The sequence below is a fragment of the Dromaius novaehollandiae genome, unplaced genomic scaffold, assembly GCF_036370855.1.
Source record: "Dromaius novaehollandiae isolate bDroNov1 unplaced genomic scaffold, bDroNov1.hap1 HAP1_SCAFFOLD_70, whole genome shotgun sequence".
Taxonomy (NCBI): Eukaryota; Metazoa; Chordata; class Aves; order Casuariiformes; family Dromaiidae; genus Dromaius; species Dromaius novaehollandiae.
In genome coordinates this window covers 15771-39589 of record NW_026991372.1, presented here as the reverse complement: position 1 = coordinate 39589, position 23819 = coordinate 15771, and the positions used below count along the sequence as shown (strand labels likewise).

General features: G+C 73.9%; 3 protein-coding genes across 8 annotated transcripts; 2 read left to right on the top strand and 1 right to left on the bottom strand.

Moving 5' to 3' along the window:
- Positions 1 to 1522: 1522 nt before the first annotated feature.
- TTC31 (tetratricopeptide repeat domain 31) lies at positions 1523 to 10303 on the bottom strand. Of its 5 annotated transcripts, none has more exons than XM_064503965.1 (17): positions 10129 to 10302; positions 9176 to 9264; positions 8877 to 8982; positions 7736 to 7986; positions 6810 to 6893; positions 6490 to 6558; positions 6040 to 6213; positions 5745 to 5873; positions 4975 to 5155; positions 4537 to 4627; positions 4232 to 4373; positions 3930 to 4031; positions 3766 to 3853; positions 3410 to 3560; positions 3121 to 3195; positions 2595 to 2697; positions 1523 to 2398 (listed from the first exon to the last, which is right to left on the bottom strand). In XM_064503965.1, the coding sequence occupies exons 1-17, from the start codon at positions 10220 to 10222 to the stop codon at positions 2300 to 2302; spliced, it is 2028 nt and encodes a 675-aa protein (XP_064360035.1). In that variant the 5' UTR covers positions 10223 to 10302; the 3' UTR covers positions 1523 to 2299. The 5 variants fall into 5 exon arrangements, with proteins under 5 accessions (XP_064360035.1, XP_064360036.1, XP_064360037.1 ...); XM_064503966.1 differs by having other exon boundaries at positions 3766 to 3850; XM_064503967.1 differs by having other exon boundaries at positions 4975 to 5116.
- Positions 10304 to 10449: 146 nt separating this feature from the next.
- Positions 10450 to 16453, top strand: CCDC142 (coiled-coil domain containing 142). Its single transcript, XM_064503964.1, has 11 exons — positions 10450 to 10898; positions 12320 to 12479; positions 12765 to 14171; positions 14295 to 14381; positions 14474 to 14638; positions 14740 to 14897; positions 15004 to 15156; positions 15265 to 15379; positions 15460 to 15637; positions 15704 to 15915; positions 16169 to 16453. Exons 1-11 carry the CDS (start codon positions 10851 to 10853, stop codon positions 16414 to 16416), a joined length of 2931 nt encoding a protein of 976 aa, XP_064360034.1. The 5' UTR covers positions 10450 to 10850; the 3' UTR covers positions 16417 to 16453.
- Positions 16454 to 16780: 327 nt separating this feature from the next.
- LOC112981398 (programmed cell death protein 4-like) lies at positions 16781 to 22447 on the top strand. Of its 2 annotated transcripts, none has more exons than XM_064503971.1 (11): positions 16781 to 16978; positions 17532 to 17814; positions 18335 to 18432; positions 18523 to 18636; positions 19640 to 19861; positions 19969 to 20066; positions 20157 to 20271; positions 21668 to 21775; positions 21842 to 21952; positions 22084 to 22169; positions 22269 to 22447. In XM_064503971.1, the coding sequence occupies exons 1-11, from the start codon at positions 16907 to 16909 to the stop codon at positions 22318 to 22320; spliced, it is 1359 nt and encodes a 452-aa protein (XP_064360041.1). In that variant the 5' UTR covers positions 16781 to 16906; the 3' UTR covers positions 22321 to 22447. The 2 variants fall into 2 exon arrangements, with proteins under 2 accessions (XP_064360041.1, XP_064360040.1); XM_064503970.1 differs by having other exon boundaries at positions 16782 to 16978; positions 22030 to 22169.
- Positions 22448 to 23819: the final 1372 nt, after the last annotated feature.

Sequence of the window (23819 nt, the reverse complement as noted above, 5' to 3'; positions counted from 1 at the left end):
CTGCGTAAAGACAAGCTGGTGCAACGGGGAAGCAAACGCCGAGGGAAGAGCCAAGCCGGCCCTGGCAGCGCTCGCACCTCTGCCGGGAGCTCGGCCCCTGCCCGCCCGGTCGGCCGGATCCGAGCCTCGGAGGTGCCGGAGCTGCCTCGCGGCCAAGCCTGTCCCCCGCCCGCAGGTGAGCAGAAACGTGCTCGTGCATTCGCTGCCGTAAGACCCGTGGGGCACCGCGGCCAGGGTTGGGGTGAGGGGGGGCGGACGCCACAGCGCAAGAGCCGGCTCGCGCTTGCTGCTCTCCCCCGTGAGAGCCGCCGAACACAGCTTCCCTCGGTAAATCACGCGAAGCCCTCGGAGGGCTCAAAGGGCAGCTCCATTAGAGATAATCCTGCTAAAAACCCACAGATGTTCGATGGGAAACTCAGCCTCCCCTTGTGCCGCGGGTGCTGCTGCAAAGTGAACTTTAATAGAGCTTAACGGCAACCCCAAACGCTTCAAAGGCAGCAAGTTAGTCCCAGACAATCAATCGCTTTTGAGTCTTGAAGGGACTGAGAGACAAAATACACCCACTGCACCATGCATCTTCTCTGGGAAAGCTTCCAGCTTTGAAATGAAACACCCCGTCCCCCCTGGGAGCCGTGCCGCTGGCGCTCGCCGCCCCGCGCCAGACGAGGGGAGGCCGGCTCCCGGTGTAGGGTTTCCCCGCCGTTCAGGAAAACCGACTCTTTCCGCAGCGAGACGGATCCGGGGCGATGATTGAGCCCGTGTGGGAGCTGCGGACCTGCCTCCGCTCCCCGCCGACCCGGGGCTCACCGGCGCTGGGGCTGCAGCCATCTCGGCACGGGGAGAAGCGCTGCAAATTCAAGCCGTGCCCGAGGGCAGCACCGCGGCCAGGCAGGACCAGGGCCGCTCCCCGGGGAGGGCTTGGCCACGAAGCCGCCCCAGGTCCCCGCATAAGACGTCCCGCGAGGCTCGGGCAGCGCGGGGAGGCAGACGGAGCTGGGAGGCAGCAGCCACGCTGCCCAGGGCTGCAGAAAACCAGGGAGCGAGCGCATGCCCAGCGCAGCGAGCGATCAGAGGAGGCTGAGAGGGATTTCCATCACATCTCGGGAGCGAACACCACCTGCCTGGGGCTCCTTGTGCTGGTGGACACAGAGCCCCGGGCAGGAACGAGCAGCTTCATGTTGACACAAGAGACAGGGACAACTGCCGCCTGCAGAGACCCGGGGCAGGGGCGAGCAGCACCTCCCCACAGCCCCACGAGGCCGGGGGCAGCCGAGCCCCGCAGGTAGCCCAGGCCCCCGCCAGCCCCCATGCAGGGGAAGGCCGGCTCCTCCACGTCTCCGTGGCGGGGCAGAGCCCTTCCAGTCCAGGATGCCCAGATCCGAGATGCAAAAGGGACGGCGCTGAGCCAGGGGTGCTGGGGCACTGCCAGGCTGGGGGCCGGGGCCGGGCGCTGTGACCCGGTGGCAGCGGCACAGCCTGGCCCAGGGCCGAGAGCAGCAGGGAAGGACACGCACAAGCTCAGTGGCGGATCTCGGTTTTATTAAGAAACCCAAAGCAGGTACAAATCCCTGAAAGAGCTGAGGGTAGCAGCCGGCCCTGCAGCACAGCGCCCTTCCCCAGCGCCAGACACGGGGTCGCAGGGCCGTGAGGAGCTCCGGGGTGAGCACAGCCCCCCCGGCCTCCCGCTCCTGCGGGACCCCGAGCAGAGCGTCGGGACGGCAGCCCGGGGCCGGGGCAGCCCCCAGGCCACACGTGCGGCGAGCAAGACCCGCGCCCACCGCAGAGCCCCTCCCCCGCTGCGGGGAGGGTCACAACCACGGTGCGGCGACACCGTAAAAACGCCTGGACAGGAGCAGGGGGGCTGCACACAGAGCCCACACAGGGCAGGACCCCCCAAGGCACAGCCACTCGAGGTGGCACGAGGTAGAGCATGACCCAGCTGCGGGGCCACAGAGAAGCCCAGCTCCCAGAAGGGCCAGGACCCGTCCTGGTCACAGCCCTGCCCCTGCCCCGGAGCCGCGGGCTTCGCTTAGTGTTGGGCTACGGGAGCAGGGGCCTTGCTGCGGGGCCACCCCCCTCCCGAGGCAGCCCAGCTCTCCCTGCGCCGGCCTCCCCCAGCAGCCCAGAGCCGCACGCCGTCCCACCGCGGCAGTCCTGTGGGGCCGGCTGCCAAGGACGTGGGGCAGCACTAGGGGCCCAGCTCCTCCGTGCTCTCCCAGCGGTGCAAGATTGCTCCGCTCCGCTCCGCTGCCCGGCAGCTCACGGGACGCCCCGGCCGGGGGAGCCCCCGCGGAGGCACCTACTTCACGGCGGGGCGCTGGTAGTTGCCGGGGGGCGGCGTCGCGTGGGAGGGGTGTTTGAGCTGCAGCACCAGCTTGGTCCCTTCCACGTCAGCACCCTGGGGAGGCAGAGCTGTCAGCAGCAGCCCCCACGCCGGCCCAGGCACCCCCCGCGCAGGGGAAGGACAGGAGCGGGGCTGCAGCGCAGAGCCACGGGCGGCCCCCACCTCGCTGCAGGCTCCCGGCCTATCCCGTCCTGCCCCTGCATCCAGGGCTGCCGGGTCTCCGCGGCGGTGTCCCGGCCCCGGAGCTCACCAGCATGGTCTTGTAGGCCGCTTCGGCTGATGCTTTCTGGGTGAAGTTGATGAAGGCACAGTGTCTCTCCGGGAGCATCCGGATAAAGCGGATCTGCCCAAACCTGTGCGGTAGAGAGGGTCTTAGCAACTAACTGCTGCAGAGAAGCCCCCGCACCTACATTTTGCTCCCGCTCTTTGGGGAAGGCGAAATACAGCCTGGAAACACGGCCGAGCTGTGATGGGACAGGCTGGCTCAGCTCCTGGAGGCAGCGGAGCACCAGGCAGTCTGGGGCCTCACAAGGCGAGCGGCTGCAGGCCAGGAGCACCAGGGAACGGGGACACAGCGCAGGGACAGTCACGTGGGACAGGACAGATGCGGTGCCAACGGCGCAGCGCAGACACAGGGTCTCAGCGCAATGACGGTTAAGTGGGACAGGACAGATGTGGGACTGGCAGGACACCGCAGCTGCGGGGTCTCGGCACAGCGAGGGTTACAGGGAGCAGGACAGAGGGTCTCCGGGCATCCAGCCCGGGCAAATACTCACCGGCTAAAGGAGCTCTGCAGCACCTTCTCGGTGATCCTGGCGGTGACGTTCCCGACCCACAAAGGATAGCAGTCCCTGCCAACCACATCAGCATCACCGGTAGCCGGCTTCATCCTGCGCACCAGCTTGAGGACTCGCCAGCGTCACCAGCTCCATGTGCAAGCTATGGGATTCACCCATTCCTGCCTGCTGTCCCCCCGCGAGCAGCGGGCACCCCCCCAGCCAAGCCCAGCGCTGCACGGTCCCCTCGGGCCTGTCCTCTGCGCCTCCCCCCGGCCCTCGCTCCTACCTGGCCGGGTGCTGCAGGGGCAGGGTCAGGCTCTGCTTGCTGCTAGCTGGAACTACTGCCCGGGCCAGGCCTTTCGAATGGCTCCTCGAGCTTGTGACGGTCACAAACCCATTCCTGTCCGCGTCAGAGCAGCTTCCACTCGTCCACTCCCCTGCCGAAAGGGAGGCCAGGGCTCAGCAGGCTTCGCGGGCCCGACCGGGCAGTGTGTGACAGACTGCAGGTGGCCTCGGCCCCAAGGTCCCCCCTGCTCCCCACCAGCTCTGCGGCAACCCCCATCGCCAGCCCAAGGCCCCCCAGCGCCATCCCAGCCGCCGGCTCCAAAGCCAAACCGGACCTCGGTGCCAAGGGAGCCTTACCAGACAGAGGCAGCGGAGGCTCCCCAGTTTCCAGCAGGGACTGGGCCGGGACACCCCCGGGGCTGCTCGCGCTGCCGGAGCCGGTCTGCTGCAGAGGGGGGAGGAGATCAGCCAGGCCAAGGCAGCTGAGCGCGAGCGGCGCTGCCGGGGCAGCCGGGGCTCACCTGCAGCAGGGCCCGGCAGTCCTGCAGCTGGGCAGCCGCATCGGCGTAGGAGCCGTCCAGGCGCAGCAGCTCCTCGAAGGTGCTCACAGCCTCGGCGTAGCGCTGGGGCCAACGAGAGGTGCTGAGCTCCTGCCTGACTGCTGGACACGCTTCCGCTTCGCCGCCACCGCCGGAGCCCGGGCCTCAGCACCCAGCACCCATCCCAGGCCAGGTCTCCCTCCTCCACCCCTGTAAAGGGCTCTGACCGGCCTCACTGACACCCCCCACCCGCTACCCCTGCCCGCCCCCCCCAGCCCTGGTACCTTCAGCCCCCTCAGGGCTTTGCCCTTGCGAAAGAAGCCTTTGGGCCATGTGGGCTGGAGACTGAGAGACACCTGCGCATCCCTGAGAGCCTCCTCGTATTGCTGCAGTTTCTCATAGCAGTACGAGCGGTTCCCGAAGAGCCTGGGGGGAGACAGAGGTCAGCCAGGCGTCCACGGGCCGCTGCGCACGCAGCCAGAGCGCACGGAGGGCTCCCTGCCCACCGGCAGCCAGGGCACAGGGCCCCGGGCTGCAATCCCGCAGCGCCAGGGCCAGAAGACGCCCGCCTCCCCGCCCTGCCGCTCACCGGTACTCCCTGGGATTCAGCTTCACGGCCTCCGTGAAGGCCTGCACCGCCTCCGCGTAGCGGCCGCTCTGGGCAGCCTCGTTCCCGCAGCCTGCGGGGAGAGCGGCACCCGCTGCGGACCTCGCGCCCTCCCGGCAGCCCAGCTGGGAGAGCGGAGCCGCGTCCCCAGCGCGCAGCGGAGACGTGCACATCTTCCGGGAGGAGCAAAGAGCAGCAGGGCGAAGGAGACGGAAGCTCGGTCTGCATCGTGCGGTTAAAGCACGCCAAGACCAGCCCAGAGCCACAGCAAGTGCCACGGCAGCGGGTGACATGGGAATGCGTGCCCAGAGCAAACCCTCCTGCGGGCAAACCTCCCCACGGAGCCCGGGGGAAGCAGGGCAGGGTCCCCACGTGCCCGCCCTCACGCTCTCGCTGCCCGGGGACGTCGGAGGCACTGACCTGCTAGAATCAGGCTCTGCTCCACCACGCTTGCGTCCAGGGGCACAGGCTCGGGCTCCTGCGGGGCAGCCAGGCACGGCGGCGAGGGCGAGGGCTCCTGCGGGGCAGCCAGGCACGGCGGCGAGGGCTCGGGCTCGGGCTCCTGCGGGGCAGCCAGGCCCGTCCAGCCTCCTCCAAAGAGCTGGGGCAGAAGGGCGCCCACCCCACAGCTCACCCCCCAGCTGCTGGGGCGGGAACAGGGCTCGCTGCAGGACGCACGGCCCTACATCCACGCACACCACCCGGCCTCGGTGGGACGGAAGGCACCGCGGCTCCAGCCCGTACAGCCGGGCAGGGGGGCAGGCCCAGAGCTGCCGGCACAGCCTCCTGCGGGCACTGCGGCCCCGATCGCAGCACCGCCCTCAGCTGGAGGTACGGGCTGGGGACCCGCACGCTCAGCCAGCCCCTCAAGAAGCCAGCGAGTGCCACTTCCCAGCCCTGGGGGCTCCCTGTGCCGGCACAGCATCCCCCAACCCTCACTCACAAGTCGGGCCAGCCACACGATGGGAAGAAAGAAGCCAGCCAGGGCCAAAAGTACTCGTACCCTCCTACGTATCCCGTACTGAGCCACTGCAGCTGCAGTCAGCTCACACGGCCTCAGCCTGCGAGCAGCCCCGGACCCCCACCCCGGAGCCTCAGGAAAGCCTGCGCCCTGGTCTGCAGGCCGGCAGGGCCCCTGGGCAGCAGGGGAGGTGCCCCTCGAGGAGGGGCCGCTGCGGGACCCAACTCACTTTCTCCTGGGGCCTCTTGTCTGGCTCTGCACCAGTTTTGGCCGCTTTCTCCTTCCCAGGCACCGGCAGCTTCACACCTGCTTTCTGCCATGCTTTGGAGACGAAGATGCAGCTCAGGTCCAGCTCGTCCTGAGGGAGGGGAGCAGCTCAGGGGGGCCCGCAAAGCCGCGCGCTCCCGACTGCGGGGCAGCACCCAGGCCGGGAGCACGGCCCACGCTGCGCAGTGCCCGTGGGCTGACCGCGACGGCCCCGACCGAAACGCGGCTCAGCGCAGCCCACCCTGGCAGCGCCTCACCTCCACCGCCTCCTCCGTGCCGGCCTCCGGGCCTCCCGCTCCCTCCTCCGCAGGGCAGGCCGCCCTCTCCCCAGGGCCCTGCGAGGGGCTGGGCTCCGGGCAGTCCTTCGCCTCCTCTGCACCGCTGTTATCGCTGTTGCCGGCGCCCGCAGCACCGTTCAGAGACGACGAGCCCTGGGGAGAGCGCAGGAAGGGAGATGGCAGCTGCGCGGGCACTGCGACCCGGGCAGCACGGTTCTGCCAGCCCAAACCCTAACCTCCCCCCGTGACCGGCACCCTTTGTGGAGGACGCAGCCTCCAGCAGCTCCCGCAGCCTCAACTTCCCCCGCTCAGACCTTCACGAGATCCCCCGAAGGCACCACGTGCCCGACTGCAGCAGAGCCCGGCTCCACGCCCAGGGACCGGAGGGGGCAAGGCTGGCCGGCCCAGAAGGAAGGTACACACACTCACCAGCTCAGCCTCCTCCTTGCTTTTTAGCTCTTGACATAATTTTTCTTGTCTCTTCCGGTCTTTCTGCTTCTGGAAACCAGAGAGAAAGCCATGAGCTGGTGCTGGGCAAAGCAGCGCAAATGCAAACCTGAGCCCAAACCACAGCTCTTTGCCTCACCTGCTGCTTAGGGGAAGAAGCGTAAATGAGCAGCAGTCCTTTCCCATGAGACCTGCCTCACCCCCCCGAGCTACCAGCAAGGTTTTGAGGAAGAGAAAACCTGCCCAGGGGCGCCCATGCTCCAGGGCAGGCCACGCAAAGCCCAGCGGCAGGGCACACCCACCTTCTTCTTGAGCTTCTTCTTCTCGGCTTTCTTCTTCATCCGCTCTTCCTCTGCCACCAGCTCCTTCGCGTTTTTCTCTGCTTCCTGGGAAGAAACAGGTGCCAGTGACCCCCCAAAGCCCTGGACCAAGCGTGAACTCCCAACGCCATGCCACAAGCAGCAGAGCCCTGGATGCACAGACAGCAGGGCCTCAGCGGCCTCTGCGCGTGGCACAGAGCTCCTGCAGGGCACGTGGCCTGGCTGCAAGCAACGCCGAGGAGCTGGAAAGAGCTCACGGAAGAGCCACGGCGTCTAGAACACAGTTTGTGGGCAGGCGGCTGAGGCAGCTCAGCAGCTGCGTGCTCACGCAGAAGTGAAAATGCAACTCAGCCACCCCTGCCTAAGAGCCGCAGCGCAGAGGTGCCATCGGCCCGAGGTGGCTCTGCAGCAGCCAACACCGAGGCTGGCGGGGAGCAGCTCGCTTGGAAAAGCTGTGCCTTACTCCAGCCGGGAGGCAAAGCAGCCGCCCCACAGAGCCGAGGCAGCTTCCCCACAGCGCTGTCGCCCCTCCCAGAGCCGGGGATTGCGGGCCGGGCATGGGAAATGCCCGCGAGTCCCCGCGGCAGAGCAGGCGGTCGGAGCACCCGAGGGACTCGCCCCGCTGCGGGCCACCCCCAGCAGCCGCAGCAGCCCGCTCGCAGCGGCCCGCGCCCGCGGGGTCGACACGGCTGAGGGGGGCAGCAGGGACGGCGTCCCCGGCACGAGGGAACGGCAGAGCCTGCGCCCTGCACCTCCTCGCCCCTCTGGGCCTCGCGAGCAGGCAGGACAAGAGGCACCAGGCGACACGACATCGCACGGGTGTGGAGGTGACGAGCTGGGACACAGGGCAGCTCCGGAGAAAAGACCGGGAACACAGAGCCCAGGACAGCACCTCGCTAATCCGTTACCTCGGCTGTAACCTGCTGCTTCCAGGGCAGGTCTATGACGTGCATTTTTGTGTCTAGGAAGCGCTGGGGCGAGCGAGCAGACAGAGGGTCCTTGCACAGGAAAGACTTCTTGAACCCGCAGAAGTGGTAAGCAGGATTGCTGTCCTCATCGGGGACGTCACAGTCCTGGCTGTAGTCAGTCCACTCCTCCTCCTCGTTCTCCTCCTCGCTGGAGGGCTCCGGGTGGCCGGCGTTGTAGCGGAATTCCCAGCCTTTGCGGGGAGAACGGCCGCACTCAGGAGAGGAGAGCGACGCTGCCACGCGCGTCGGACACGGACATGCCCCGCTGCTCTCCTCCTGTGACCGCGGGACACCAGAAACAGCTGCCTCTATCCTGACACCTCCTCCCGCGCCATCACCAAAAGAACAAACTGTCCCCGCAGGCGCTCCGAGCTTCACCTGCTGTTCTGAGACGCAGCAACCGCCCAGACACAGTAAGAACAGGCAGCTACCTACAGCCCCGAGTTCAACAAAGCAAACGGACAAGTACAACCAACTACAGCCTAGAAACAACAGCAACCAGCAGCTGAAGGATGCGCTCGAAAAGTGGGATCAGACCTGAAAGGTGAGCTCCCCGCAGGGACCACAGCCCTCCCGGAGCCCGCGCCACGCGTTCCCCCAGCAAGGCCGTGGTACTGGGGAGAAGCTCGGCTCTCCCGTCACGCAACGGCGGTGAGACACAGCCAGGCCGCAGGCTGGAGCGCCTCTTCTCCAAACCCACCGCGTCTCAGCGGGCACCCGGCACCAGGGAGCAACGCGGAGCCCGGCCGGGAGCACGCGGCAGCCCCCCGCCTCCACACCGCAGCCCCCTCCGGGGCCGGCAAGCCGGCGCTTCGCAGCAGCACGGGCCCAGCACGAAAAGCACCCTAATGCTCTTCCAAAAACAGCAGCTCCCGCACGCTGGATGGAGGCGAAGAGGCGGGTGCCCCAGCTCCGCCAGCTTCTGCTGCCCACGGTTTGCGGCACCATCCCAAGCCCGAGGAGGCGGCCGCCCAAGTCAGCAGAGCGGCTCCCCCGCAACGGCAGGGGCGAGACTCGCTGCTCCGAGCCCCGAGCCCTGCAGGCAGCTCCTCGGCTCAGCCGCTGCCCCCAGCACTATCACCTGAGCATCTCTGGCCAGCGGCTCTTCTGGCTCCACCGTGGTCGAACGCATCCTGCGCCCCAAACACGTCCCCCATCGCAGCGTGATGCATCACGTCCAGGGCAGTCTGCAGAGACCGGGAGGTGGAGCAGCTTCTCTACGCGCCAGCCGCTCCCCGCGGGCTCCCCACCAGCTCCCGCCGCTCTGGAAACACCTGTGCCGCAGCCGGGAGCCGGGGAGGGAGCTTCCCCGCAGCCTCTCCCCAGCCGTCCTCCCGCGGCCAGGCCGCCGCGAGGCCCCCGGGAGGCCCTGCCACCCACCTGCCGCTGTCCCCAGCGGGGCTCCGGGGCGCCGGGCGCGGCGTGCAGCGGGCAGCGGGGCGCTGCGGGGGAGCGCGGCAGAGCCGCAGCTGCCGGCGGAAACGAAACTGAAACGGTGCCGCAGCGGGAGGCCGCGGGGCAGGGCGGGGGCGGCCCTCACCGCCCCTCACCGCCCGGCCTGGCGCCGCCACCGGGCTGCCCCCACCGCCCAGCTGCCTCCCGGCACCGGCACCGCAGGACCCGGCTCTTGTCACCGCCGTGGTCCCGCACCGGCTCTGCCCTGGGGAACCCCCCTGGGACCCCCCCCGCACCAGCTCTACCCCGGGAACCTCTACCAGGCCCCCCTAGACCGGCTCTGCCCTGGGGATGCCCCCCCCCACCGGCTCTGCCCCCGGGCCCCCCCCGGGCCCTCCCTCACCAGCTCTGCCCCCGGGACCCCCCACACTGGCTCTGCGCCCAGGGCCCCCCCGCCGGGTCTCCCCACACTGGCTCTGCCTCCGGGACCCCCCCCGGGCCCTCCCACACCAGCTCTGCCCCGGGAACCCCTACCGGGCCCCCCTAAACCGGCTCTGCCCCAGAAGCCCCCCAGACCCCCGCACTGGCTCTGCCCTAGGGGCACCCCCAGGCTCCCCTGCAACGACCCTGCCCCAGGGACTCCCCCCGGGCCCCCTCCCCGCACCGCCCCCCCTCCATACCGGCCCTGCCCCGGGGACCCCCCCTCCCAGGCCCCCCTAGACCGGCCCTGCCCCGGGGACCCTCACCAGGCCCCCTGCACCGGCCCTACCACAGGGCCCCCCCGACCACCCCCCCCGCATCAGCCCTGCCCCGGGGACTCCCACCCCCGGGTCTCCCGCCCCGCGGCTTCTTTGCCCCGGGGACTCCCCCCCCTCCCCCCCGGCGTCCCCGCCCCGGCCCCCTGCCCCGGGCCCCCGCACAGGCCCCTCCCCACGTACAGCCGCTCCAGCCGCCCGCCCCCCGCACGCAGCCCCAGGGGCAGTCGTCAAAGGCGGCCCCAGCGGGACCCTGCGGCCCGCCCGCCCCCAGCATGGCCGCGGCCCGCCGCCGCCGCCAGAAGCGCTTCCGCCCGCCGCGGAAGCTCTGCCTTCACGCTGACCGGAAGCGCCGTACGCCGCCGCGGCGGGAGGGCGAGGCCGCCCTGCCGCCATCTTGGCTGCGGGCAAGCCGTGCGCGACGGCGGCCCGCGAGGCCCAAGACAGGGCGGGGGGCAGCGCGCAGCGGGGCCGGGGCCGTGTTCCCCCGTGCCATCCCTGTGCTGGGCGGGGCCCCGCGTCCCCTCACGGCGTCTCCCCGCGGGGACGAGGAGTAAGAGGCACCAGTAACACGTTAAAGAGTATTTTTACATGGTACCTTAACTCAGCGTGCTAGCGCAACGGGATTACAGCTGTAACTCAGCAGGGCGTTTGCTGCCTGCTGCTCACGGTGTTGGTGTGGCTGTGCCCGGTGGGGTGGCCGAGGCGCCGCGTTTGCGGACGGGATCGGTGACGCCGCGGGAGGGAGGGAGGCGCGGGCGGGTGCCCGGGCGCCCTGGGATCAGCGCGAGCCCCTCTCCCCTCGGCCGCCGGGATTGGATTAGCGTGCGGATGAGGACTAAGCTCATTTCCCTCCGGCCCTGCCCGTGGGCGGCCGCCCGGCCCAGCTCCGGGGATGCTGCAGCATGGGGGACGGCGGCCTTGAGAGGAGCTGCGGGAAGCCCTCCCTCGAGGTGAGGCCGGGGAGCGCCGTGCCCGGAGGGGACACCGGGAGGACCCTGCTCCGGGGGGAGGGTGGCATGGCGGCCCCATGGCGGCACCCTGCGAGGGGCAGGGGACGGCAGCCGCCAGGAGGGCCGGGGCGGAGGGGGCGTTCGGGGAGCAAAGCTCGGCCCTGCTCCGCCGAGGAGCCAGCGAGGGGAGCAGCCGGGCCCCGGCCCTGCAGCCATGCCAGGCAGGGCCCCCTGCCGGGCCCCGCCATCCCTGCCCGCTGCCTCCGTTTCCCCCAGGCAGCGCGGGGTGAGACGGGGCCGCTCCCACGGCAGCTCCGGGCCGGGCCGCCCGCGGGGGGCAGCAGCGGGACCCCGCGGCCTAGCGGCGCCCGAGGCCCCGGCGGCTGCCTAGCAACGGCGGGCCCCGCCCCCGGCCGGCCCTCGCGCACAGGCCCCGCCCCCTGGTTGCACGTCACACAAGCCCCGCCCCTCCCTGCCGCGCGGGGGCGTGGCCCCGCCGAGGGGCGGGGACTCGCAGCTCGGGGCCTGCCGCCGCCGCCGCTGCGTGACCGGTGACGCGTCCGCTCCGCGGGCGCCGGTTGGCGGCGGCGGGGCCACGTGGGGGCGCGGGCGGGCGGGCGGGCGGCGCGCGGGCAGGTAGGGAGCGCGGCCCCGGCGCGGCGCTGGCGGGCGGGAGGGGAGGCCGGCGGGACCCGCGGGCCGCCGTAGCGCGGTGACGAGCCGGGAGGAGGCGGGGCCAGTGCCGAGCCCCGCCCGCCGCGCGGGACGACGCCCCTCTCGGGGGTCGGCCCCGCCCCCGAGCGAGAGGCCCCGCCCTCGTGCCTAGGCCCCGCCCCTGTCCCCCGCCCCAGTTCGAGGGCCCGTGACCCCCCCGGCAGTGCGGGGGCTGGGGGGGCCCGGGGGGCCTCCGAGGGGGACACCAGGCAGGCAGCGGGGGGCTGGGGGGCACCGGGCAGGGAACAGGCGGCTATGGGGGGCAGGGGGCCATATGGGGGGCACTGGGCAGGGAGTGGGGGGCTATGGGGGGTCCTGTGGGGGGCTGGGGACCCGCTGGGGGCACTGGGCAGGGAATGGGGGGCTGTAGGGGCCTCCGAGGGGGGCACTGGGCAGAGAACAGGGCTATGGGGGGCCCTATAGGGAGCACCGGGCAGGGAGCAGGGCTATGGGGGGCACTGGGGGGCTGGGAGGGGGTCCGGGCAGGGAGGGGGGCGCCTGGGGGGCCTGGCTGTGGGGAGCCTGGGGGTCGTGCACAGGTGCTGGGGGGGCTGCGGGGGGGGTCACCGGGGAGGCCGCGGGTGCCCGGGGCTGGCGCAGGGGGGAGGTACTGGGGCCGCAGGGCCCATGGGGGGCTGTCGCTGCCCCCCAGGCGAGGGGCTGGGGGGGGGCAGCCCGCTCTGACCCGCCGTGGCTCTTCCTTGCAGCTGCTGGAGGCGGGGGGCATCGGCCTGCACGCCCTCTTCCTGCTGCTCATGTCCCGCCGGCCGCAGGCCCCGGGCTCCGTCCTGCCGCCCCTGCGGGTGCCGGGAGCCTCACCGAGCCGGGGGGCCGCCCGCGGGGGGCTGGAGCAGCCGCCCGAGCAGGGTGAGCGGGGCCGCGTCGGCGGCGGGGGGGGAGCGCCCGGGGGCCCAACTCCGCCTGCGCGCGCCGGGAGCCTTCTTACGCCGGGAGCCTTCTTACGGCGCTGAGCCCTTAATTGCATTTGTGCCGCGGCTCCCGGTGGCGGGGCCGGGCCGCCTGATCCCCGGGAATTACCGGCGGCCCCGGCGGCGGAGCGCGGGAGGTGAAAACGCCGGCGCGGCAGAGGCGGAGCAGCCGCGGGGGGCCGGGGGGGCTGCCACCCTGCCCAGCGCCGCCGTCTCCCCGCAGGCAGCAGCTCCCTGGGGAACCTGGCGCGGTCGCTGCAGAAGGCGGAGGCGGCGCTGCGGGGCTGCGTGAGCCCCGGGCTGCGGCGCCTGCTGCCGCCGCGCCCCAACGAGCGCCCCGGCGAGCGCCCCGACGGCAGCGACGACGAGGACCTGGCGCGGGTGGAGCGGAGCTTCCCGGGGCTGCTCCGGGGCGTCTGCGTCTGGGAGAATCCCCGCACCGAGACCTTCCAGGGCCGCGTGCGGCCCCCGCCCGGCGAGGCGGCACCCGCGCCCTTCTCCTACCACCCCGTGCACCCGCGCGTGGCCCGGCGCTGCGCCGCCCTGCACGCCCTGCTGCGGCACCGCCACCACCTCCGCCTCGCCCGCGACTACTGCCGCCGCCTCCAGGCCGCCTCCGACTTCGTCCGCCGGCTGCTGCTGGTCGCGGAGGAGCCGGGCGGGGAGCCGGGGGCGGCGCGGGCGCTGCGGGCGCTCTGCGAGGAGCTGCGGGTGCACGCCGGCCACTGGAGCGCCCTGCAGCGACGGCTGCGCGGCGACGCGTGGCTGCGGCCGCTGCTGCTGCGGGGGCACGAGGCGGTGCCGCGCATGCGGCGGGCGCTGGGGCTGCTGGCGCTGCAGGCCGCGCGCCTGGTGGAGGGCCGCGCCGAGGCCTCGCTGCGGGGCCTGGCCCGCGCCCCGGCCCCCCCGGCGCTTCTCGCCGACCTCTTCCGAGGCCTGGAGATCTACAACGGCGTGGTGGCCGAGCTGGCCCCGGAGCTGGGCCCCGGCGCAGGGAACGCGGGGGCTGCCGGTGCCCCCCGGGCCTTCCCCGTGGGGCGGGTGCTGGCGATCCTGGCTGCCGAGCGGGGCTGCCTGGCCGCCGAGCGGCTCCACCGGCTCCTGCAGCGCCAGGACGGGGCCGACGGGCCCGAGCACGTCCGTTGGGAAGATGCCGCGGTGCCTTGGCCTCCGGAGCGGCGCTCCGCCGACGCGGGACCCGCGGGGCGGGGGGAGCCGGCGGGGCTCCCCGCGGAGCTGCAGGCGCTGTGCCGGGAGGACGCGGCGCTCATGAGCCTCGTCCTGGGGGTGCTGGTGGCCTCCACCGACAGCCTCTGCCACCACGTGCTGCACCGGCCCCCGCCGGAGACGGTGACAACGGCGGAGCGCCCCGAGGCCCCGGTGCTGCCGGTCTCCGGCCCTGGCGGTGCCCCGCGGCCCGGCTCTGCCGGCTGGAAGGCGGCGCGGTGGCTGGACACGTGCGACGCGGAGGCGGCCGAGGCCCTGCGCACCCAGTACTCCCCGCTGTACTGGGGGGCGGCGGGCGCCGCGCTGGGCCATCGCCTGGAGGGGCCGCGGGCCGGGCGGCTGCCGTGTGGGGCCGGCACGGCCCTGGCGCTGGCGCGGGAGCTGGGCCAGGCGCTGGCACAGGGTAGGTGCGGGGCGCGGGGGGGTGCGGGTGCTTCCGTGCCCGCGGCCGGCTCCGAGACGCGGCGCCGGGGCTCCGCAGCCCCCGCCGCGGGCCGGCTGGCCCTGACGCCGCGGCCCCTTGCAGCCCCGCTGCCGCCGGCGTGCGAGGAGGAGCTGCGGCGGCTCTGCCTGCGCCTGCTCTGCTGGGCCGGCTGCCTGAGCTGGGACCCAGGTGAGCGGCGGCGGGCGGCGCGTCTCGGCGGTGCCGGCTCGGCGGGGGCTCGGGGCCACGGCACGGCTCACCCCGCATCCGCCTGCCCGCAGGCTTCGCCCGGGCCCTGGGCTCGGGGCTCTCGGACAAGTGCTGCGCGGAGCCGGGGCGGGCGGGAGGCGCGGCGCAGAGCCGGACGGCGCGGCAGCTGCAGCAGCTCTTCCCCGCGCTGGCCTTCGCCCTGCGGTGCCTGGAGCCGCGCGCCGGCGCGCCGGCGGGTGAGTGGGGCGGCCCCGGGCGCGTTGCCGCTGCCGGGCGTTGGGCGCTGCCGGCCCCGCGGTGCAGCCCAGCCACGCCGTCTCCGCTCTGTGCCCCCCAGGCGGCCCCCCCGGCCCCCCCGGGCTGCGCCTGCAGCTGCTGGGCTGCTGCCTGGCCACGGCGCAGGCCGCCGGCTCCTGGCTCAGGGGCAAAGCCCACCAGTACCTGGCGTCCTGGTCCCTGCGGCCCTTCCTGCTCGTCACCCAGGGAGACCTGCAGGCAAGCGCGTGGGGCAGAGCCCCCCCCGCCCCCCCCGGTCCCGCTGTGGGGCTGGGCCCGGCTGCCGGGCAGGATCCGGCCTCACCCCCCTCCCTCCTGCCTGCAGCTGCTGAAGGCCGAGACGGACAGGCTGGCGGTGCTGGTGGACGCGGCCTTCCCCGAGGCGGAGGACGGCACCGAGCCGCTGCCCTCGGCCCTGCTCTGCCACCAGGAGCGGTGGCTCTGCCAGCAGATCCGCGCGGCGGCTGCCGGCATCCAGGTACGGCCGCGCTGTGCCGCGAGGGGTGCCGTGGCGGGTGGGCGGTGGTGCCACGGGCTGGTGCGGCCCTCGGGGACGTGCCGCCAGCCGCCCCGCGCTCTGCTGCAGCTCTTCTCGGAGGACGTGCTGAGGAGCTTCTCCAGCAGCTGCAAGCGGATGTCGGCGGAGATCTTCGACCAGACCATGCCGCTGGGCAAGCACTGGCGGCTCGGCCTCCGCCCCGGTGGGTACCGGGCTGGCGGCACCGCGGGGGCCGGGCTGCCGGTGCCGGCGGGGCTCACGGGGGTCCCCGCGTCCCCGCAGAGCTGCCCAGCTGCCCCAGCGAGTACGCGGCCGCCGCGGCGCAGACGGTGCTGGGCCAGGTGCTGCAGGGCGCCCAGCTGCTGCCGCGCGACGCCCAGGCGCCCACGCTGGCCCGCGTCACCACGGCCTTCGCGGAGGCCTGGATGGACCACATCCTCGCCCGGAAGATCAAGTTCAGGTGCCGGGCAGGGCCGGGGGGGCGGCCGGGGGGGCGGCGGGGGCTGACGGCTGCCCGTCTCCGCAGCCTGCAGGGCGCCCTGCAGCTGAGGCAGGACTTCGGGCTGCTGCGGGAGCTGGTGCAGTCGGAGCGCTACGGCCTGGCGCCCGAGAGCCGGCGGGCGCTGCTCTCCCTGCGCGTCTTCCAGCAGATGGACGGCGCCATCCTCTGCCTGCTGCAGCAGCCCCGCGGCAGCTCCTGCCTGTCCCGCCCCGGCTGGCAGGCGCTGCGCCGCTGCTGTGAGTGCGCGGGCACGGGGGGGGGGGGGGTCCCGGCTCGCAGCCCCCGCGGGGCTCCCCCGGCTCCAGCCCTGCTGCACGCCGCGGAGCCGGGACCGGCCTTCGGGCTCTCCCCCGGGTGTCCCGGCCCCCGGAACGGCGTGGGTGTCCCCGGGGCGCTGCATGCCGCCGCGGGCACGGTGCCGGGACGGGGTGCGTGGGGGGAGCCGGGCCCCCCGGCCCCTCGCCTGACTCCGGCCTCTCCTCCCGCCAGGCTCGACCGACGGCGTCCGCGCGCCAGAGCCGGAGCCGGGCCCCGGCGGCCTGCACAGCCTGGAGAGCCTGGAGGCAGCGGCGGCGGCGGGGGGGACGGCGGCGGAGCGGCCCGGGGGGCACCGGGGGGGCGTCCCCGAGCCCTACCTGAGCGGCAGCCAGCAGCAGTGGCTGGCGCTGCGCCTGCACGGCCCGCGGCGCTGGCGTGTGCCCGGGCTGCCCTGCGCGGCCCGCGGCCCCCAGCCCTGAGCCCCCCCGGGGCGGTGGCAATAAAGCGGCTGCAGCACCCCGGCTCCCGCCTGCTCCGCCGCTGCCCCGGGTGGCCCTGCGCGGGGGGCACGGGGGTGGGCGCGGGGGGCCCCGGTGCCGCCGTCCCCCGCCAGCCGGCCGAAGCCCGGACCAGGGTTTCGCCTCCCTGCGCCCCGGAGCTGCACCGGGAAGCGGCGCCGGGCACCGGGGTCGAGTGGCGCCTCCGTTCCCGGCCCTGCGCCGCCCGGGCTCGGGGCCGGTGCCCACGGGGCCGGTTCCCACGGTGCCCGTGCCCACGGGGCCGGGGCCGGGGCCGGTGGCGGGGGGACTACGGCTCCCATGATGCCGCCGCCGCCGCCGCCCGGTCACTTCCTCCGCGCGGCGGGGCGGGGTCGGGCCGAGCCGCGCGCCCCTTCCCGGTCCCCGGTCCCGGTCCCGGTCCCGTCCCGCTGCCGCCCCGGTCGCGGTCGCGGTCGCGGTGCCGCCCGGCATGTCCGCCTCCGCCGTGCCCGCCGCCAGCGCGGCCGAGCTGGGCGCCGCCGACCGCGCCCCCTTCGCCACGGCAAGTACCGACCCCGGACCCGGGCCGCCCCCCGGCACCGGCACCGACACCGACACCGGACCGCCCCACCCCACCCCGGGCCGAGCGCTGCCCCGGCACCGGACCCCCCCCCCCCCCGAGCGCCCCCGGCACCGGACCCCCGGACTGACCACCGCCCGCGCCCGGCACCGAGCCGCGGCACCGACCTCCGGCACCGGCTCTGGTCCCGGTCCCGGCAACCGCGGCGGGCGGCCCCGGTGCCACGTGCGCACGGCGGGGCCCGGGGGGGGGGGGGGGGGGCGGCGGCGGGGCAGGGGCAGGGCCGGGGCCGCGCTGAGACCGTCGGGGCGCCCGAGGGGGGGGGGTCGTGGCAGAGCGGGGGGCCCTGGGGAGCCCGGGGGGGCCTGGGGGGGGCCGTGAAGGAGCAAGAGGAGGGTCGGCGGGGGGGTCCCTGGGGGCGTCTGTTTGGGCGCGGGACCACGGGGGGGCCCGGGAGGGTCCCGGGGGGGCCGTGGAGGGGTCTGGGGAACCGTGGCAGGGCCTGTCGGGGTCCCCGTTGACGGTGCCGCCGCAGGGGCCGTGCCCGGGGGCCGCGGAGGAGGAGGAGGAGGAGGCCGGGGAGGAGGCTCTGCTGGGGGGCGGGGGGCCGCGCGCCTGGACCCCCCAGGAGAAGCTGCTGCACGAGGCGCGGCTGAAGGCCAAGGCCAAGCGGCGGCTGCGGCGCACCTCGTCCCGGGACTCGGCCCGCGAGTCGCTGTCGGAGGGCGCCGAGCCCAGCGCCGAGCCCGGCAGCCCCAAGGGCAAGGCCCACGACCGCAAGTCCCGCACCGGCAAGGGCCGCGGGCTGCCCAAGAAAGGTGAGGGGCCGCGGGCCGCGCTGGGGGGCCAGCAGCCCTGCGTGGTCCCCTGGGGCCGGGAGCCCTCCTGCGTCCCCGTGGGGCTGGGAGCCCTCCTGCATCCCCCGTGGGGCTGGGAGCCCCCCATGGCCCCTTCACTGCTCCGTGGGGCTGGGATCCCTCCTGCATCCCCCGTGGGGCTGGGAGCCCCCCATGGCCCCATCACTGACCTGTGGGGCTGGGACCCCTCCTGCATCCGCATGGCACCCAGACCCCTCCATAGCCCCGTCGTTGCCCCATGGGGCTGGGACTCCTCCTGCACACCCATGGGGTCGGGACCCCTCCGTAGCCCCATCACTGCCCTGTGGGGCTGGGATCCCATCCTGCATCCGCATGGCACCCAGACCCCTCCATAGCCCCATCGTCACCCTGTGGGGCTGGGACCCCTCTGGCATCCCGCCGTGGGGCAGGGCCCCGAGGCAGCCCCGGCACGGGGGTCCCGGCCGGCGGTGCCCCACGCTCACCCCATGCACTGGCACAGGCGGTGCGGGGGGCAAGGGCGTGTGGGGTGCCCCCGGCGTGGTGTACGGCTACCAGGAGCCCGACGCCCGCGACCCCAACTACGACGAGGCGGCGCAGGTAGGGCCCCCCCCCCGCCCGCGGCCCCCGTGCCGGCACCGGTGCCGGAGCTGGCTCGAGGCCGCGGGCTGCCGCGTGCCGTCGCCGCAGGGGGACACGGTCTACGCCACGGTGGTGCCCGAGCTGGAGGAGGGCGAGCTGCAGAAGAACGTGCAGCCCATGGTGCTGGAGTACTTCGAGCACGGGGACACCAGCGAGGTCATGGTGAGCCGGCGCTCGGGGACCGGGCGGGCTGCGGGGGGGGGGTCCCTTGGGGAGGGGATGGGGTCCTTCATGGAGGGACAGGGGTCCCTTGGGAAGGGGATGGGGGTCCCTCGGGGATGGGGGTCTCTCAGGGATGGGGGTCCCCCGGGGAGGGGAAGGGGTCCCTCAGGGATGGGGACCCTCATGGAGGGGATGGGGGTCCCTCGGGGATGGGGATCCCTCAGGGAGGGGATGGGGGTCCCTCGGGGAGGGGATGGGGGTCCCTTGGGGATGGGGACCCTCATGTAGGAGCAGGTGTCCCTTGGGAAGGGGATGGGGGTCCCTCGGGAGCAGGGACCCTCATGGAGGGCAGGGAGTCCCTCGGGGAGCGGATGGGGGTCCCTCGGGGATGGCGACCCTCATGGAGGGGCAGGGGTCCCCCGGGGAGGGGATGGGGGTCCCTCAGGGAGGGGATGGGGTCCCTCAGGGATGGGGGCCCTCGGGGAGGGGATGGGGATCCCTTGGGGATGGGGACCCTCATGGAGGGGCAGGGGTCCCTCGGGGAGCAGATGGGGGTCCCTCGAGGATGGCGACCCTCATGGAGGGGGCAGGAGCCCTTTGGGGATGAGACAGGGGTCCAAAGGGGTCCCTTGGGGAGGGAGCAGGGGTCTCCTGGGCGTGGGGGACCCTCGGGGATGGGCTTCCTCGGGGAGGGGACAGGGACCCTGGGGGACGGTGTCCTTTGGGGACGGGGACCCTCAGAGAGGGGACACGAGACCCTCAGGGATGGGGACCCTTAGGGGCAGGGGACCCTCAGGAATGAGGACACTGGGGAATGGGGGTCCCTCGGGGATGGGGACCCTGGAAGACGGCGTCCTTTGGGGATGGGGACCCTCAGGGATGGGGACCCTTAGGGACAGGGGACCCTCAGGGATGAGGACCCTGGGGGACGGGGGTCCCTCGGGGATGGGGACCCTGGGGGACGGGGACCCGCCGCCGGGCGGGTGACGCCTCGGGGGCGCAGGAGCTGCTGCGGGGGCTGAACCTGGGCAGCCGGAAGCACGCGGTGCCCTCGCTGGCGGTGGCCCTGGCGCTGGAGGGCAAGGCCAGCCACCGGGAGCTGACGTCCCGCCTGCTCTCCGACCTGGTGGGCCGCGTGGTGACCCCCGAGGACATCGCCTGGGCCTTCGACAAGATGCTGCGCGACCTGCCCGACCTCATCCTCGACACCCCCGAGGCCCCGCAGGTGCGCGCAGGCGGGGACGGGGACGGGGACGGGGACACGGCCGTGCGGGAGGGAACGTGCCGGGGAGGGGATGCGCCGGGCCGGGAGCCCACCCCGTCTCTGCCCAGATGCTGGGACAGTTCATCGCCCGGGCGGTGGCCGACCACGCGCTGCCCCTCGACTTCCTGGAGCGCTACAAGGGCCGGGTGGACTGCGAGCACGCCAGGTAAGTGCCACCGCGCCGTGCCACCCCGTGCCGTGACACCCTGCACGGTGCCACCCCGCGCGCCGCCCTGGCTCACCCGCCTGCCCGCAGGGCCGCCCTGGACCGCGCTGCCGTGCTGCTCCGCATCAAGCGCGACGTCAACCGGCTGGACAACGTGTGGGGCGTGGGGGGCGGCCAGCGCCCCGTCAAGCACCTCATCAAGGAGGTCAGTGGGACGCGTCCCCGTGGCTGTCCTGTGCCCTGTCCCCCGGCCGTCCCCGCGCCCCGTCCCCTGGGACGTGTCCCCGTGGCTGTCCTGCACTGTGTCCCCCGGCCATAGCCCTGTCCCACCCCTTGGGATGTGCCGCCGTGTCTCCGTGCTTTGGCCCCGTGGCCCTCCCTGTGCCTCGTCCCCCCGAGGTGGCCCTGGATGTCCCCATGCCACATCCCCCGGATGTGTCCCCTGGTCCCTGCGGTGTCCCTCCAGATGCGTCTCCATGCCTGACCTGTCCCTCCACCTGTGTCCCCAGCTGTCCCTGCACCGCTGCCAGCGTGACTCCCCCGCAGCACCCCCCCGGGCTGTCCCCACGCCGTCCATGTTCCCCACAGTGCTGCTGCCATGCCAGCCCGCACTGTGTCCACCGGCGTGCCTGCGCCGTGTCCCCGAGTGTCCCCGCGATGCTCCTGCCCTGCCATCCTGTGCTGTGCCTGCTGACGTGCTCGCGCCATATCCCCGCGGTGCTCCTGCCGTGCCATCCCATGCTACCCCCACTGCCATGCCCGCACCATGTCCCCACGTGTCCCCGTGATGCTCCTGCGGTGCCATCCCGCTGCGCCCGCCGGCGTGCCCGCACCGTGTCCCCGCGTGTCCCCGCGATGCTCCTGCGGTGCCATCCCGCTGCGCCCGCCGGCGTGCCCGCGCCGTGTCCCCGCGTGTCCCCGCGATGCTCCTGCGGTGCCATCCCGCTGCGCCCGCCGGCGTGCCCGCGCTGTGTCCCCGCGTGTCCCCGCGATGCTCCTGCGGTGCCATCCCGCTGCGCCCACCGGCGTGCCCGCGCCGTGTCCCCGCGTGTCCCCGCGATGCTCCTGCGGTGCCATCCCGCTGCGCCCGCCGGCGTGCCCGCGCCGTGTCCCCGCGTGTCCCCGCGATGCTCCTGCGGTGCCATCCCGCTGCGCCCGCCGGCGTGCCCGCGCCGTGTCCCCGCGTGTCCCCGCGATGCTCCTGCGGTGCCATCCCGCTGCGCCCGCCGGCGTGCCCGCGCCGTGTCCCCGCGTGTCCCCGCGATGCTCCTGCGGTGCCATCCCGCTGCGCCCGCCGGCGTGCCCGCGCCGTGTCCCCGCGTGTCCCCGCGATGCTCCTGCGGTGCCATCCCGCTGCGCCCGCCGGCGTGCCCGCGCCGTGTCCGCACGTGTCCCCGCGATGCTCCTGCGGTGCCATCCCGCTGCGCCCGCCGGCGTGCCCGCGCCGTGTCCCCGCGTGTCCCCGCGATGCTCCTGCGGTGCCATCCCGCTGCGCCCACCGGCGTGCCCGCGCCGTGTCCGCACGTGTCCCCGCGATGCTCCTGCGGTGCCATCCCGCTGCGCCCGCCGGCGTGCCCGCGCCCGGCGCCGTCTCTCCGCAGATGAACCTGCTGCTGCGCGAGTACCTGCTGTCCGGGGAGGTGGCGGAGGCCGAGCACTGCCTGCGGGAGCTGGAGGTGCCCCACTTCCACCACGAGCTGGTGTACGAGGTGAGGGGGGGCCGGGGGGGCCGGGGGGGCCGCGGTGCCGCCCCGCACTGACCCCCGCCGCCGCAGGCCCTGCTGATGGTGCTGGAGGGCTCCGGCGAGGCTCCCGTCACCATGATGGTGACGCTGCTGAAGGTGCTGTGGGAGACGGGGCTGGTGACGCTGGACCAGATGAACCGGGTGAGCGGGGCGGGGGGCGCGGGGGGCGCGGGGTCTGGGGGGGCTGCGGGGGCCCAACGCCGTCGTGCCGCCCCCAGGGCTTCCAGCGGGTCTACGAGGAGCTGGGGGACCTGAGCCTGGACGTGCCGCAGGCGCAGGGCGTGCTGGAGCGGCTGGTGGAGCGCTGCTTCGCCGCGGGCGTCATCACCCGGGCGCTGCGCGACGCCTGCCCCGCCAGGTACCGGGGGCGCGGGGGGGTGCGGGGGGCCCCCCCCATCCCCGTCCCCATCCCCATCCCCGTCCCCATCCCCTTCCTCCTCCTCCTCCTGCTCCGCAGGGGCCGGAAGCGCTTCGTGAGCGAGGGCGACGGGGGCCAGATCAAGCAGTGACGGGGCCGGCGCGGGGCCCCTGGCGGTCCCCCCCCATGGCGCCCCCCAGGGCCCCCCCGCCACGGGGCCGGGGGCCGCGCGGACGGACGGGCGGATGGACGGACGCAATAAAGAGGCTCCCCAAGGACCCGCTGCGTCGGCCTCTGTGGGGCCGCGATGGGGGGGGACGGGATGGGGGGGTGGGATGTGGCCCCGGGGGGTCCTGCATCCCCCCCATTCCCTCGTGTCCCGGAGTGAGGCCCCACGGGGTCCTGTGTCCCCTCACGTCCCCTCATGTCCCCCCATGTCCCAGGGTTGGGTCCTGTGCCCCCCCACGTCCTGCCATGCCCCCCCCCGTGTCCCCCGTGTCCCAGGATTGGATCCTATGTCCCCCCAGGCCCCCCCTGTGTCCCCCCAGGCCCCTCCATATCTCGCCTATGTCCCGCCTGTGCCCCCCCTGTGTCCCTCTGTGTCCCCTCATGTCCCGGGATTGGGTCCCATGGCCCCCCATGGCCCCACCCCGTGTCCCCTGGGTCCCCCAATACCCCCCCCCGCCCCCCCGTGCCCCCCCATGTCCTCTCGTGTCCCAGGATTGGGTCCTGTGTCCCCCCATGCCCCCCATATCCCCCCTGTGCCCCCCGCAGACCCCCCGTGTCCCTCTGTGTCCCCTCATGTCCTGGGATTGGGTCCCGTGTCCCCCCTGTGTCCCCCTGTGTCCCCTCATGTCCTTGGATTTGGTCCCATGGCCCCCCATGGCCCCACCCCGTGTCCCCTGGGTCCCCCAATACCCCCCCGGTGCCCCCATGCCCCCCCGTGTCCTCTCGTGTCCCAGGATTGGGTCCTGTGTCCCCCCATGCTCCCCCGGGTCCCCCCATATCCCCCCTGTGCCCCCCGCAGACCCCCCCGTGTCCCCTCATGTCCCGGGATTGGGTCCTATGTCCCCCCATCCCCCCCATGCCCCCCCGTGTCCCCTCATGTCCCGGGATTGGGTCCTATGTCCCCCCATTCCCCCCCATGCCCCCCCCCGTGTCCCCTCGTGTCCCGGGATTGGGTCCCGTGTCCCCCCATTCCCCCCCATGCCCCCCCGTGTCCCCTCGTGTCCCGGGATTGGGTCCTGTGTCCCCCCATTCCCCCCCATGCCCCCCCCCGTGTCCCCTCGTGTCCCGGGATTGGGTCCTGTGTCCCCCCATTCCCCCCCATGCCCCCCCCCGTGTCCCCTCGTGTCCCGGGATTGGGTCCTGTGTCCCCCCATTCCCCCCCATGCCCCCCCGTGTCCCCTCGTGTCCCGGGATTGGGTCCCGTGTCCCCCCATTCCCCCCCATGCCCCCCCGTGTCCCCCCGTGTCCCGGGATTGGGTCCTGTGTCCCCCCATTCCCCCCCATGCCCCCCCCCGTGTCCCGGGATTGGGTCCCGTGTCCCCCTCGGGTCCCCTCCTCTGTTCCCCCCGCCCCGTGTCCCGGGCGCCGCCCCGCCCGGCGCCGCCCCGCCTCGCGCCGCCAGGGGGCGCCGCCGCCGCCGGC

Bases quoted from the DNA above. Each gene is read 5' to 3' on its own strand.
- TTC31 (XM_064503965.1), bottom strand. From the start codon at position 10,222: ATGCTGGGGGCGGGCGGGCCGCAGGGTCCCGCTGGGGCCGCCTTTGAC. The intron at 4,628-4,974 runs GTCAGTGCCTCC...CTCTCCCCGCAG, and splicing joins GCAGAGCCTGATTCTAGCAG to GCTGCGGGAACGAGGCTGCC. The intron at 2,698-3,120 runs GTGAGTATTTGC...TCTACCGCACAG, and splicing joins CTGCAGAGCTCCTTTAGCCG to GTTTGGGCAGATCCGCTTTA.
- CCDC142 (XM_064503964.1), top strand. From the start codon at position 10,851: ATGGGGGACGGCGGCCTTGAGAGGAGCTGCGGGAAGCCCTCCCTCGAG. The intron at 14,898-15,003 runs GCAAGCGCGTGG...TCCTGCCTGCAG, and splicing joins TCACCCAGGGAGACCTGCAG to CTGCTGAAGGCCGAGACGGA. The intron at 15,916-16,168 runs GTGAGTGCGCGG...TCCTCCCGCCAG, and splicing joins GCAGGCGCTGCGCCGCTGCT to GCTCGACCGACGGCGTCCGC.
- LOC112981398 (XM_064503970.1), top strand. From the start codon at position 16,907: ATGTCCGCCTCCGCCGTGCCCGCCGCCAGCGCGGCCGAGCTGGGCGCC. The intron at 16,979-17,531 runs GCAAGTACCGAC...GTGCCGCCGCAG, and splicing joins ACCGCGCCCCCTTCGCCACG to GGGCCGTGCCCGGGGGCCGC. The intron at 20,272-21,667 runs GTCAGTGGGACG...GTCTCTCCGCAG, and splicing joins TCAAGCACCTCATCAAGGAG to ATGAACCTGCTGCTGCGCGA.